The sequence below is a fragment of the Notamacropus eugenii genome, chromosome 3, assembly GCF_028372415.1.
Source record: "Notamacropus eugenii isolate mMacEug1 chromosome 3, mMacEug1.pri_v2, whole genome shotgun sequence".
NCBI lineage: Eukaryota > Metazoa > Chordata > Mammalia > Diprotodontia > Macropodidae > Notamacropus > Notamacropus eugenii.
The window spans coordinates 200,543,431-200,559,077 of record NC_092874.1 but is presented as its reverse complement, the minus strand read 5'-3'; the positions used below and the strand labels follow the sequence as shown (position 1 = coordinate 200,559,077).

The window sequence follows — 15,647 nt, the reverse complement described above, 5'->3', positions numbered from 1 at the left end:
GCTTTATAGTATATGGAAGATAAGGTTTAGGAGGATTATAGAAGATATCACTCAAGTTGAGGCAGTTAAGTGGTGCAGTGGCCAGTGGGCTGGGCCTGGAGTCAGGAAGAACTAAATCCAAATTTGGTCTCAGACACTTACTAGCTCTAGTGTGACCCTGAGCAAGCCTCTTTTCCTTTGTTTACCTCAGTTTCCTCCATTATAAAATGGGGATCATAATAGTATCTACCATAATAGTACCTTCCAGAGTTGTAAATATCAAAGAGATAATATTTGTAAAATTATTAGCACATGGCAGATGCTATACAAATGCTAGTTATTTATTATTATTATCAACAAAGTATTTAGTAGGACACCAAGTGAATGAGAAATTAGACCTGTTCTTCTTGAGCTCAGGAGGTGGATCTAGGAGAAGTCATGATGATGCAAATTTAGTCTTGATATAAGGAAAAAATTCATAACAATTAGAGCTGTCTTAAAATGGAAAGAGGGTGGCTTAAGGGATATGGGGTTCCCCATGCTGGAGGGCTTTAAAAGCTTTTAAAGCCTGAGCTAAATGAACTCTTATTGACAGTTTACAGGCTACAAACTTACCTGAACATTCAGTCTAGGAAAAGGAAAGCGATTTCCTTGGCATCCTGGACTTGTAGCTCACCTTTCTGGACATGGTTTCTGGATCTTTGCACTCTCTAGTCAGAGTTCTTTGAATGTGTTTGCTTACCCACTGTTTTCATTTTGACTATACCTTGAGACATGGGCTTTCTGATCATTTCAAGATCCAGTTTTTCCCGTTTTCTGTTATCATTCTAATCTCATTGTCCTAGTTCTTTCAGATTGTCTACCATCCGCCATTTCTAATGCCTTATAGGTACCATGCACTTCGTTGTAGCCTGACCAAAACTGATTTAGATCTGTCAACTACCCAGCTCCTTGTATCTTGCTCCTACTTCTTGTTAGGGCCAAGTGGGCCATGAAAGAGTCTTGGGGACACAATGGTGCATTTGAAAAGGACCTGATCACTTATATGAACTGCAAAGGAGACAATATTAAAACCCACATTTTAAAAAGGGCATTTACGAGCTAGAGTGGATTCATATAAGAACTATCAGACTGATGAGAGGACAGGGCACTATGCTATATGATGATCAGTTGAAATAGTTTCACCTTCATCAGTTTAAGATAGTTTCATCTAGAGAACAAGAGATTTAGGGAGGATAAGATAAAAAGTTTTCAAGTATTTGAAGGCCTGTCAATGGAAAAAGGTCATTAGCCATGTTTTTCTTAGCCCTAGGAAGTACAACTAGGAGTTTTAGGGAACAGAAGTAGTGACAGGGAGGTATATTTTAGTTTGATATAAGGAAAACTGCCTAGCAATTTTACTGTTGCTGATCAGATGTTTTTTCAGTAATGTCCAACTCTTTATGACCTCATTTAGGTTTTTTTTTTTGGCAAAGAAACTGGAGTGGTTTGACACTTCCTTTTCCAACTCATTTTACAGATGATGAAACGGAGGCAAATAGGTTAAGTGACATGCTCAAGGTCAGACAGCTAGTAGGTGTTCAAGACTGGATGTGAGATTTGAACTCACAAAGATAAGTCTTCCTGAGTCCAGGCTGGGCACTCTATCCATTGCACTGCCTAGCTGTCCTTTCTTAACAAATATTTACGTGTGTATATATATAATTGTGGTTGTTATTATTCTTTTTGTAAACTTTATTTATATATTTTTAGTTTTCAGCATTCATTTCCACAAGATGTTGAGTTTCAAATTCTTTACCCATCTCTCCCCTCCCCTCCACCCCAAGACAACATGTATTCTGATTACCCCTTCCCTCAATCTGCCCTCCCTTCTATCACATCCCTCCCTTCCCTTATCCCCATCTTCTCTCTTTTCTTGTAGAGAAAGATAGATTTCTATACCCAATTATCTGTATTTCTTATTTCTCAGTTGCATGCAAAAACAGTTCTCAGCATTCATTCCTAAAACTTTGAGTTCCAACTACTCTCCCTTCTTTCCTCCCCACCCATCCCCACTGAGAAGGCAAGCTGCCAAGCCTAGAGGCCTGTATTGGGCTACCCGAGTCTTTCTTACCTGTCCCAGGTCTTCGGTTGGCCAAACTGGATAAACGTATGAGAGAAAGGTCGTTCCAGAGTCAAACAGGGGTTGAGCTTTATATCAGGGTCCGGGTTACAAATGCAGGGGGGTCTTCCTTAGGAGGAAGAGGGGGAGATTTCCTAAGGAGGCTAAGCTTAAGGGATTGGAAGTAGAAGTACAAGCGGGGAGAGAGGGGGAGGGGAGAGAGGAAAGAAAAGAAGCGGAGCCCTACTTTTCTCTTTGGCTCCACACGTGCTAAGAGAGAGCTTTCTGGCTTCCTCAATCCTACTTAATCTTCAGCCACACAGTTTGCATCTCAATACCATGCTGTTAGGTAACTAGGTGTGCTCCAATCCGGGACGACCTCGAGGGCAGGGAGACTCCACCCATCAGGTGTCTCCGGGGGAGAGGCGGAAATACCCGAGCTAGCCGAGCTAGCTCAGTCTGACCTTCTCGAACCCCCGCTGTTCATGGAGGGCCTCGTAAGACTCTAAGATTTAGAAGTTCCACTTTTACCTGCCCGAGACTGTCCACACGGAATTGAGCTTCCAGTCCCAACAGCAAGCAATTTGATAAAGTCCATACATGTATAGTCATGCAAAAGACTTCCATAATAGTCATGTTGTGAAAGACTAACTGTATTTCCCTACGTCCTATCTTGCCCCCCATTTATTCTATTCTCTCTTCTGACTTTGTTCCTCCCCAAAAGTAGTTACTTCTCATTGCTCCCTCCTCCCATTTTCTCTCCCTTCTATCATGCCCCCACAACTCTTATCCCCTTCTCTCTTACTTTCCTGTAGTGTAAGAGAGATTTTCATACCAAATTGAGTGTTCATGTTATTCCCTCCTTAAACCAAATGTGATGAAAGTAAGCCTCACTTTTTCCCTCTCACCTTCCCTCTCTTTTCCCCTACATTGCAAAAGCTTTTTCTTGCCTCTTTTATGAGGGATAATTTGTCCCATTCCATTTCTCCCTTTCTCTTCCCAATATATTCCCCTCTCACCTCTTAATTTTATTTTTTTAGATATCATCCTTTCCTGTTCAACTTACCCTGTGCCTCTCCTCTCTATATATGTATATAATCCTTCCAACTACCCAAATATTGAGGAAAGTTTCAAGACTTACAAATGTTATCTTTCCATGTAGGAATGTAAAGAGTTCACCTTTAGTAAGTCCCTTATGATTTCTCTTTCCTGTTTACCTTTTCATGCTTCTCTTGATTCTTGTGTTTGAAAGTCAAATTTTCTATTCAGCTTTGGTCTTTTCAACAAGAATGCTTGGAAGCCCTCTATTTCATTGAATGACAATTATTTTCCCCTGAAATATTATACTCAGTTTTACTGGGTAGGTGATTCTTGGTTTTAATCCTAGTTCCTTTGACTTCTGGAATATCATATTCGAAGTCCTTTGATTCCTTAATGTAGAAGTTCTTAGATCTTGTGCTATCCTGATTGTATTTCCACAATACTTGAATTGTTTCTTTCTGGCTGCTTGCAATATTTTCTCCTTGGCCTGGGAACTCTGGCCTTTGGCTACAATATTCCCAGGAGTTTTTCTTTTGGGATCTCTTTCAGGAAGTGGTCAGTGGATTCTTTCAATATTTATGTTGCCCTCTGGTTCTAGAATCTCAGGGCAATTTTCCTTGATAATTTCATGAAAGATGATGTCTAGGCTCTTTTTTTGATCATGGTTTTCAGGTAGTCCCATAATTTTAAATTGTCTCTCCTGTATCTATTTTCCAGGTCAGTTGTTTTCCCAACGAGATATTTCACATTTTCTTCAATTTTTTCATTCTTTTGGTTTTGTTTTGTAATTTCCTGGTTTGTCATAAAGTCATTAGCTTCCATCTACTCCATTCTAGTTTTTAAAGAACTATTTTTTTCAATGAGCTTTTGAATCTCCTTTTCCATTTGGCTAATTCTGCTTTCTAAAGCATTCTTCTCCTCCTTGGCTTTTTGGACCCCTTTTGCATTTAGATTAGTCTATTTTTAAAGGTGCTATTTTATTCAGCATTTTGGGGTCTCCTTTAGCAGACTGTTGACTCACTTTTCATGATTTTCTTGCATTGCTCTCATTTCTCTTCTCAATTTTTCCTCCACTTCTTGCTTGATTTTCAATGTCCTTTTTGAGTTCTTCCATGGCCTGAGACAATTGCATATTTGTTTAGGAAGTTTTGGCTGCAGAAGCCTTGACTTTGATGTCTTCCTCTGATGGTATGCATTGTTCTTCCTCATTCAAAAGGATGGAAGAAAATACCTGTTCACCAAGAAAGTAGCCTTTTATAGTCTTATTTTTCCCCTCTTTTGGGGGGCATTTCCCCAGCCAGTTACTTGACTTTTGAGTCCTTTGTCAAGTGGAGGGTATACTCTGGGGACCTATACATTCTCAGTTCCTCCAAGGTGGCACAATCAAGGGAGAGGAGTTTTCTTCTCTCCTGGTATGCTCCAGGCACTGGTCTGGGAGCAACCACAAGCACTCTTCTGCCCAGAATCTGTGAGTAGGATTCCCTGTCCAGAGCCTCCACCAGCTCCACCACCCAGTGCTCCTTCTCACCCCAGGACCACCACTCAGGGCTGAGATCAGCGGCTCAATTCTGCCAGCGTCTTTAGGCCAAGGGCTCCAAAAATGGATGCTGCTGCTCCCTCGGGCTGGGGCTAGGGAAAACCCTCCTCCCTTCTCACCAGGTGAAACAGCTTTCTCAATGATCTTTGAAGCTGTCTTTGGCATTTGTGGGTTGAGAAATCTGGGAACCACAGTTGCTACCCATGATTCTGTACCTTGAAGCCTGCTCCAGTCCTGTCCATGCTGCACCTCAGGGCTAGGCAGTTCTTGGTTCCAAGGCCAGAGCAATAAACCTTTCCTGTAGGCCTTCCAGGCTGCTTTGGGCTGGAAATCTCTTTCACTTTGTCATTTTGTGACTTCTGCTGCTCTAGAATTTGTTTAGAGTAGTTTTTTACAGGTATTTTATGGGCTATGGGAGGAGAGCTACAGCTGGTCTGTCTTTCTAATCCACCATCTTGGCTCCACCCCACATATATATGAAAAACATCATTTTATATAAGTATCTATATATGTATGTGTATATGCATAATACATATATAAAACACAATTTTATAATATGTATGTGTATGTATGTGTATGCATATATACATATATAAAACACATTTATATATATTTATATATACATATGGAGAGAGATGTCTGTATTACCTACCTCACAGGGTTATTATGAAGAAAACATTACATAAATATGTGGAGCTATTATTTTTATTTCCAACTTGGAGTGGTGGTGTGGCATCTTGACATTAATAGAATTTGACTTTGGATATCATGAATCTTGAAGGACTAGTAAGATTTCAACAGAAAGAGAGCTAAGAAGTAAGTAAGTATAAGCATGGCATGAACCAATGCATGCAGAAGGACACAAATTCATGGGAAGGTGAAATATATTCCGCCCTCAGATACAGTGGAGCTCTATATAGGGCAAGGTCACCAGGATTTTGGCCAGGGAAGACAATTTAGAGCAAGAGTGCTTAATCCCTTGCTGTGCCATAGACCCCTTTGCCCTTCTAGTGCAATCTATGGACCCCTTTTTAATGGTTTTAAACATTATGAACATATTTTTATTTTACATAAAATAACATAATTTCACTAAGGAAACCAATTTTATTGAAATGTTGCTGTGAAAATGTACTTAAGAACAAAGTAAAACAAGTTCATGTTTCTGTTGAAGCACTTTTTCAACCCCCTTCCTCCACTTCCCAGCTCTCCCCCAGGCTTCTGACTTTCTGTGACCACACTTTATTCAGCTTGCTTCTCTAGCATTGCTTCTTTCTCTAGTCAAGGCTGCATTCCAAGTGAGCTTCCTTTTGTCTTTGTCTAGCTGATTCATACTAACACTCTTTAGTGTGATTTTTTCTTGCCAGATAAAGGCTAGTGAGATACCTAATAGATTTCCTGCAAGGATCGCATACAAACAAGATAAGTTTTAATGGCAAAGTCGAGTGGAATGATTTGGAATATGGGTACTACTCATGGTTGGCAGGTTTGGGGATAGACACGGAAAGTTTTAAGGAATATTTCATTTCCTTTGGGGGCAAAAACCACTTACGTCTAGGAGAAAGTGGGATAGAGAGAAATATCTAACTGATTTTGGTTCACCTACATGTTTTGTTTTTCTCCCATTTAGTAGCTGAAAACTCCATGAAAAAGGCTATGTTACATCAAGACATAATAGAGGGAGAAGCTGTAAACAAGTCTCTAGTGAAGGTGAAGACTCAAGGGAACAATGTTTCAGCATTTGTGAAAGCCAGAAGACATAGAAAGCTCCAAAGGAAAATTTTCCCAGACTCAGCTCTTTTCCGACAGTGGGGTGATGGCCTGACCACGGCCCAGCAGATCCAGGCCTTTGTACTCTTCTCCCTGTATGGTTACAATGTTTACCTCAGTGACCACCTGTCCTTGAATCGATCCATTCCAGACACTCGATCTCTCAGGTACAGTGGAAATGGTGTTGGTCTACCCAACCTCAAGCAGCCTTTTTTTTTTTTTAAATTAGGGGCAAAATTTTTAAGGGAATAGAGAAAATGGTCTGAGGAAGAAGTAGAACGGTAGAAAGTTGACTCTGGTTATCCTGGTACTATTTTACTTTCTGTTTTAGAGAGGAGGAAATTAAGGTTTACACAAGTTCAATGACCAATTCAAAGTTCCAAAGCAAGTGGGAAATGTACAGAAAATTCATAAAGTGATACGGATTTTAGACTATGAGGTGATCTTTGAGATGATTGGTCCAATTTTCCCTCCCACTATTTCTACTTTCCATTTTATAGATAAGGTGGCAGTATCTCAGCTTTCTGTTCTTTAAGTCTTCTTAGAAGGTCCCCTTTGATATCTGACTCTATTTAAATCTTTGTTTCCCAGTTTTCCCTTTTCCTTTCCCCAGTCTTCCCTTCTCATTCTCCTATTCTTCCTTCCTCTCATTCCCACCCCAGCCTTCCCCTTTCTATTCTTTCAAAGCCCTACTAAAGTGCCCATCTTTTCTATGCAGTATTCCCTAATCCCCAAGGACTTCAAATCTTTCCTTTGTACTTATCACTCCTTCCTTATGTCAGTCAACAAGCCTTTTTAAAACACCTTTTATGTATTTGGCATTTTGTTAGGCTTACCTCATGGTCATTTATGTACATGTCTTATTTCTTCTACAGGGCCATAAACTACTTTAGGGAAGAGGCTGTGTCATTTCATTTCTATATTTCCAGTATTCCTCTTTCCCCAATCTCCCTACCCCCATAGAGCCTCACACGTAGTTGAGAAATATTTGTCAAAATAATTTGATGTAGGTCCTTGAGGAGCTTGAATGTCATCCTATAATTTCTGAGGAGTCTTTATAGTTTCTTGTTCTGAGGAATAAGATAATAAAAGCAATATTGCAGAAAGTTTAATTTGGTAATTTCATGCAAGATGGATTAGAAGTGACCTGAGGCAGAGAAATTAGTTGGTTAGTTATTGTCTTACTCTAGGGGTGAAGGTCTGAGAGCCTAAAGTAGGTAGGGCATTGGCAGAAGAAATGAAGAGGAAGGGACAGATTGAAGGAAAATTCATGAAGGCTTGATGAAGGGAGGGAGAAATCACAGATGTCTCTCTTTATGGTTTTAAATCTAAAGACTGGAAAAATGGTAGAACCACTAACAAAGTGGAGATCCAGGGAGTGGAGTCAATTCCAGGGGTTGGGAAGGGGAATTTCTAGTTTGAAAGATTTTGAATTTGAAGAGGTGGCAGGACATCCAATTGAAAATATCCACTGAAGTTCAAATAATCTTTGCCTTGTGGCCAGAGAGATTTATAATAGCAATATATATATAAATTCCTTGACTGTCACTGTTTTAATCTCCTACTCAGAAGTGCATAGAAATTGTCTTGTATGATTGAGGTACTGTTCACTCATGCCTTTAATTGAGGAGGATGAATGAGATGACTTTTGGAGATGCCTCTAAACTCTTCCCCAAATTATATAAACATCACAAGGTCTCTTACAGGTGCCTTGAAAAGAAGTATCCCCCACGACTTCCAACCCTCAGTGTTGTTATCACATTTATGGATGAAGCTCTGTCTATTTTGCAGCGAGCCATTACCAGTGTTATCCATAGGACCCCTTCTCACCTGTTGAAAGAGCTCATCCTAGTGGATGATTTTAGCTCAATGGGTAAGTGAAAATTGTCTTTGGAAAGGACTGGCACTAACTAATTAGAGTTAGCTAATAGAGAACACTGGGGAGGTAGAATGCTGGTGTAAATGTATGATAATAACTTGTTCAGTTTGGGCTCTTTTTAATGATTTCCCTTCTGTCTACTGGAAGGATCCACTTATAGAAGGGAAGAAATATTGAAGTGGTACTTGCCAATCAGGATTCCCAGGAAATGAGTGCAAATAGATCAAATTTAACATAATTATAAATGAATTATGCAGAATATTTGATTAGAAAATCAATAAATATAAGACAGAGGCAATATAAATTCTAGATAGTTTGTCTCAAAGTGAGGAGGACCTAGATTTCAAGTTTCATCTCCCACAACTAGTGACTGTGCCACCCTAGGAATGTTGCCTAACCTCTCAATGCTCTAGGCAACTCTCTATGGCTATAGGTTACAGAAAAAGTGCCAACCCTCATTGGTAGAGAGAGTTTCCTCAGTAGGCAGTTCCTTATACTAACGAAATCACAAATTTAGTCCTTATTGTTGTTCAGTCATTCATTCATATTTGACTGTTTGTGACCTGGTCTGTCCAAGTTCGCGTTCATTTCTTCTATTACACTATCTATCTCATCCCTCTGTCTTCCCCTTCTCCTTTTGTCTTCAATCTTTTCTAGCATCAGAGTTTTTTTCCCCAGTGAGTCTTAGTTTTTCCTTATGTGCCCAAAGCATTTGAGCTTCAGCTTCAGAATTTGTTTCTTCAATGAATAGTCAGAGTTATGGGCAAGGAACTCTCAAAAGTCTTCCCTAGCACCACAATTTGAAAGCATAAATTCTGCAGTGCTCATCTTTCCTTATAGTTCAATTCTCATCGCTATATGTTGCTACTGGGAAAGCCATAGCTTTGACAACACAGACCTTTGCTGGTAAGGTGATGTCTTTGTTTTTTAGTATGCTGTCCAGATTTGCTATAGCTTTCCTTCCACAAGGCGAGTGTCTTTTAATTTGATAGCTGCAGTCACCATCTGCAGTGATCTTTGAGCCCAAGAATCTGACAGTTTCCATTTCTTCTCTCTCTATTTGTCAAGAAGTGATGGGAAAAGTTGTCAAGATCTTAGTTGTTTTTTATGTTAAGCTTTAAGCCATTCTCCCCTTTCTTCACCCTCAAGAAGAGGCTTCTTAATTCCTTTTCACTTTCTGCCATCAGAACAGTATCATCTGTATGTCTGAGATTGTTGATATTTCTTCCAGCAATCTTAATTCTGACTTTTGAGGACTTCCCACAACTTTTTTGTAATTCACAAAGTTGAAGGCTTTAATGCAGTGAATGAAGCAAAAGTAGATTTTTTTTCTGGAACTCCATTGCTTTCTCCATAATCCAGTAAATGTTGGCAATTTAGTCTCCAATTTCTCTGCCTCTTTGAAAGGCAGCCTTCACTTGTGGTAATTCTCAATTCACAAATTACTGACACTCACTTAGCTTAAAGAGTCTTAAGCATAACCTTGCTGGCATGTAAAGTGAGTGCAATGGTTCAGTAATTTGAGCATTCTTTGTCATTACCCTTCTTCAGAATTGGGACATAAAACTGACTTTCTCCAGTCCAGTGGCCACTGCTGAATTTTCTGAATTTCCTGGTATACTGAGTGCAATACTTATAGTATTTTAAATAGTTCAGCTGGAATTCCACCATCCCCACTAGCCTCATTGTTAGCAGTGCTTCCTAAGGCCCACTTGACTTCATTATCCAGGATTTATGGCTCTAGGTCAGCAACCATATTACTGAGGTTATCAGTGATATTAAGATCTTTCTGTAGTTCTTCTGTATATTTTTGCCACCTCTTTTTAATCTCTTCTACTTTGTTAAGACCCTATCATTTTTGTCTTTTATCATGGCCATTTTTTTCATGAAACATTCCCTTCCTATCTCCAATTTTCCTGAAGAAATCTCTTGTCTTTCCTGTTCTATTGTTTTCTTTTTATTTCTTTGCATTGTTCATTTAATAAAACCTTCTTGTCTCTCCTTGCGATTCTCTGAAATTCTACATTCTTTCCCTTTCCCATTCCCTTTTTGCTTTCCTTCTTTCCTCAGCTATTTGTAAAGGCTCATCAGGCAGTCATTTTGCTTTCATGCTCTTCTCTTTCTTTAGGATTTTTTTTATTGCTGCCTCCTATACAATATTGTGAACTTTGTTCATAGTTCTTCAGGCATACTCTCTACCAGATGGAATCCCTGAAGTCTATTCATTACTTCCACTGCATATTCACAAGGGATGTTCTTTAAGTCGCTTTCCCCTACTTTCTTCTATTTCAACCTGAATTTTGCAATAAGAAGCTCACGTTCTGAGTCTCAGTCAGTCCAAGTCTTGTTCAAACTGACTGTATAGACTTCTCCACCTTTGGCTTCAATCATTCTGATTTTAGTATTGATCATCTGATGATGCTCATGTGTAGAGTCACCTTTTGGGTTGTGGAAAAAGTGTTTGCTATGACTAGAGAGTTATCATGATAAAATCTGTTAATCTCTGCCCTGCTTCATTCTCTACTCCAAGGCCAAACTTGGCTGTTATTCCCATTATTTTTGATGCCTGCTTTAGCATTCCAATCCCCTATGATGGATGTGATACTTTCTTTTAAAGTTATTTCTAGAAGATGTTGTAGGTCTTCACAGAACTGATCAGCTTAAGCCTCTTCATCATCGGTGGATACAGCATAGACTTATAGTACTGTGATGTTGAGATCTTATCCTGTCCTTTTTGAGATTGTACTCCAGTATTGCTTTTCTCACCCTTTTATTAACTATAGGGGCTATGAATTCTCACACAGAATAGTAGATACAATGATACCCTAAATTAAATTCGCCTATTCCTATCCATTTAAAATCAATTGCTGACACCCAATTTATTGATTTTTCCATCTCCTGTTTGACTGCATCCAGTTTAGCATAGTTAATAGATGTTACATTCCAGTTTCCTATGCAATACTGATCCTTATAGCACCAGACTTTCCTTTAGTCATTAGATATATTTACAGCTGAACTTTGGCCTAGACACTTCATTCTTTCTGGTGCTATTTGTAGTTGTTCTCTACTCTTCCCTAGTAATATGTTGGACACCTTCTGAGCTGAGGGGCTTATCTTGCACTGTCATATTTTTTATGATTTGAATACTGCCCATGGGGTTTTTTTGGCAAAGACACCACAATGATTTGCCATTTCTATCTCCACTGGATCACCTTTTGTCAGAAACTCTCCACTATGACCTGTCTGTCTTGGTTCATCCTATATGGAATAGCTTAGAGTTTCATTGAGCTATTCAAAATCCTCCGCCATGACAGAATAGTGATCCAGGAGAGGGGTTTAGTCACTACTCCTAGTAAATTATCTATCTATCTATCTACCTCTCTTTCTCTCTCTCTCTCTCTCTCTCTCTCTCTTTCGACATAAAAAGTTAGGACTTTTATAGTTCTTTAAAGTTTGCAAAATACTTTAGATATTATCTTATTTGATCCTCACAACAGCTCTGTGAGGTAGATGACATGATTATTTCCATTTTACAGATGAGTAAAGTGAAGCTGAGAGTGGTTAAGTAACTTGTCTAAGTCACAGATCTAATAAATAGCCAAGGCAGAATTTCACTCAGATTTTCCTTATTCCAAATCCAATATACTACCTACTGTACCACCTAGATGCCTCAAACCCCCCCCCACAAGTTTTTAAACTATGGCCTATAACTAATCACTGTAGTTTTAGTTCCTCCACTAACTTATAAAATTCATGAATAGTCTGCAGTCCCAGTAAGTCTCTTAGTAATGCCTCTCATAGACAAGCAATCATTTATAGGCCATAACTACTTGAAAGGGGGAGATTCCATATCTTTAACTATAGGGAATAACACCCCAAGTTAAACCCAGATCAAAACCACTGTGGGTCCCATGGATTTGACCTCTTCTTTCTGAAATAAGAGTGAACAAGAACCTTTATACTCTGTTACAAGATGAGAGTTGATGGAGTGTCATTGAGCAGGGGAGAGTGTGGCACTATTCACACCTACGTAACAAAACCCACCTAAAATAAGGTGATGGAGTTACACATGCATACATATTATTTAGTGGCATGGTATCATGGGAATTAGCTTAGCTTGCACTATGTAGGTTGTATATACATGGCTGCATGGTATATGTATCATGGTTACATGAAAATCCTTCACTAGAATTATAATATTGCATCTAGAAACTCTGTAAGAATTGTGCTTGATTGACAGAGGACCTAAAGGAAGACTTAGACAAACAGATCCAGCTTTACAACCTCAAGTACCCTGGGCTACTGACACTGATACGTCACACCAAGAGGAAAGGGGTAGCCTCTACTCGCCAGTCTGGGTGTCAAGCGGCCACAGCAGATGTAGTGGTCTTCTTGGATGCTCATACTGAAGTGAATATCGATTGGTAAGATACTATGGGTTTGTTCACAAGGGAAAGAGAAGTCATTAGCTGTTATTCTCCTTCATGTGTAGGGCACGGTAGAGATGGAGGATAGCATTAAGTTCCTATTATTTCCACAATAAAATAAGGATATTTCTTGTCTTTTTCCTGCATGAAACTGGAACCTTCTACATGAGAATGACTCATAACCTCTGGACTTGTCTTGGAGTCAATCTTGAATTAAGAACACTTCTCTCAGAAAGAATTTTGGACTATAGCTACCCTGCCCCCAAATAATAACATATCATTAAGCAGTGGATAGTAGGACCTTTGTCTGACTGAACCTCCTGAATACACTGAATAAACAGAGAAGAGGAAAAAGCTATTTAATAAGGACTTGACATTATGTGATTTTAGAAGAAATTTCTAGCTGAGTACAAATGATGAAAAATGACATAAATTAAAAATATAATTTTAAACATATTCCTGAAATATTCCTGAAAAGACAATGAAGTTAGATCATGAACAGATAATCTAAGCTGAGTCTCCCATACAGGTACCAAATATACAGGTACTCTTTGGTTAAAGAGGAGAGCAGAAGATTGTTGTGGTCATTCCAGGGATGCTCTGCCACAAGGAAGAGAGTGAAAGGACAGTCAGTCAAGAAAGAGCTGAGAGGAAGTGGAAAGAACTGTGTGTCCTTAGTCTTACTCATATTTTGGGGGGCTCTAGTTGGGTAACATATAAGCACTTTCCTTCTTATTAATCCTCTAACTTGCAACTTCAGTACCCCTTGAGGACTAGAGACAACATTCTGCATTCCAATCTCTCTGTCTGATAGTGTTTCTGTTTTTAAAAAGTATAATTCAGTTTTGCAGCAGGCATATCCAACCCTGCAACAATAGAAAGCCACTTCTTCAATCAATCCAAATATGGTCATAAACTTAGAGTTGGAAGGGACCCTTAGAAGCCAGTGATCCCAACCTTTTCATTTTGCAGATGAGTAAACTGAATTTGAGAGATTAAGTGATTTACCCAGGGTCACACAGATAGTAAGTATGCAAAGTGGGATGTGAATCTGTTTCTTCCTGACTAAAAGTCAGGATGAATGTTGATTGAATGTTAATTCAATTCACTTCTCCAGATCTGGTCCACAAGTGCTTTTCCAAAATCTATTGTTTTTTTTTTCTGAGTCTGAATTGGAGAGGGATAAATCACTTGCACTTTATCTCAGGTAGCAGGAATATAGCTATTTGATGGTTGATAACTAAGATATTACCAATGATAGCCAAAAAGGAAAATGTTTCACACTTTGGATGATCTATTTAGAATTCATCATGATCTTCATGAGAAGACCCAATGTTATGGCAGAGGGTTCTTCAGGCATTCCTTGGTCCTGATCCAGACTCTTGACCTAAGGAACTCAGAAATTTCCTCCTGCATATTGGCAGCCTGGATATCCTGACCCACTACCCAGCACTGTATGGCAGGAGAAAGTACAAAAGTGGGAATTTAGGATATCTCTTATACTCTTTACTACACCTCACTGACATTTCCCACCAAACTGTCTCTCTTATATTCTTAGGGCAGAACCAATCTTAGCTAGGATTCAGGAAGACCACACTGTGATTGTGTCACCCATAATTGACAACATTCTTTTTGACACCTTGGAAGTTGACAAGTATCCATTGACATCCATTGGGTTTAGTTGGAGACTCTATGGCCGCTATGACTATCTGTCAGTCACCCTGAAAGATGACACTGTACCAATAAAGTAAGTATGGAGAGTGTGCAAAAGGAAAGTGTTCTCTGGGAGACAGAAATGCTAAGGTTGGGTTTGGGTTTTCCTTCTCATCACATGAGTGTCTGTTTATTGAGATGAATGTATACAGTGAATGACCAATGCTCCTCCAGTTATATGGGGCCTTCAAGATCACTTATAATCATGCTCACTGGCCTTGGGCAGGACTGACTCTAAACTGTTGTATTTTGCTTTTAAAGGTCTCCAAGATGTTGATTTTCTAGTTAGATTTTCTTGACCTCCTATTCCAAGTCTTGTTTCCCACACCTCACACCTAAACACCAACCTTCCCACTCCTTCATGGAGAAGCTAGTGACTCTTCTATTATGTGTTCATGCAGGAGTCCTGCCATCATGGGAGTCTTTGCTGCAAGCAGATTGTTCTTGGAGAAGATTGGGTTCCTGGATACTGGGATGCTGTTTTATGGAGGAGAAAATATAGAATTGAGTCTGAGGGTATATTTCTGCTGTTCTTTCAGATTCTGTTGTAACTTCGGTTCAACAGGGATCAGACTGTGATTTGATTTTCTCAAACAGTATTCTAAAATATGGATTTGGTTGGAGTTATAAGTAATCTATTTCATTAGCATATTTTTCTAATTTTAATTAAGAATTAGTTAGTTTTGATATTATTATATGGTATTTAAATTCTGGCTCTCCAAGTCTCCCTTTCTGCCTTTCATTATCCTTTAATTTTTTTTATTCTTCCGTATTCATTTTGTTATTTTATCTAGTTTTATAAATTATACCACTGATAACCTACTAATGCAGTATCTTTTGTACTGTAGGCACTTAAATGTTTGTTGAATTGAATTTAGGATCAAAGTATCATAGATTGAGATCTGAAAGGGATTTTTGAGGCCATCTAGTCCAAATACTTTCATTTTATACATGAGAAAAATAAGGAAGGCCTAGAGATCTTAAGTGACCATCAAGTGTGGAAATGAAGATGAGAGTTTGGAGATGGAGTTTTGAATCATTAGACTGCAAATCCTTTTTCTAAAACTAGGAAGGAGAAATTCCATATTGTCAGATCATCAAACATCTTTTAATTTCATTACTATAGTTGTTGTCTGCAATGATCTTTCAGTACAAGAATATAAAATCTGACACTACTTTCATTTCTTCCCCTTCTATTTGCCA

General features: G+C 38.9%; 1 protein-coding gene across 1 annotated transcript in view; it reads left to right on the top strand.

Moving 5' to 3' along the window:
• Positions 1–6,299: 6,299 nt before the first annotated feature.
• Positions 6,300–15,647, top strand: part of LOC140531948 (probable polypeptide N-acetylgalactosaminyltransferase 8) — a 32,512-nt gene continuing 23,164 nt past the window's right edge. Inside the window, exons 1-5 of the mRNA XM_072650563.1 lie at positions 6,300–6,592; positions 8,132–8,298; positions 12,545–12,728; positions 14,290–14,478; positions 14,846–14,960. Of these exons, the coding sequence (XP_072506664.1) occupies positions 6,300–6,592; positions 8,132–8,298; positions 12,545–12,728; positions 14,290–14,478; positions 14,846–14,960 (948 nt within the window). The remainder of the gene's footprint in view (positions 6,593–8,131; positions 8,299–12,544; positions 12,729–14,289; positions 14,479–14,845; positions 14,961–15,647) is intronic.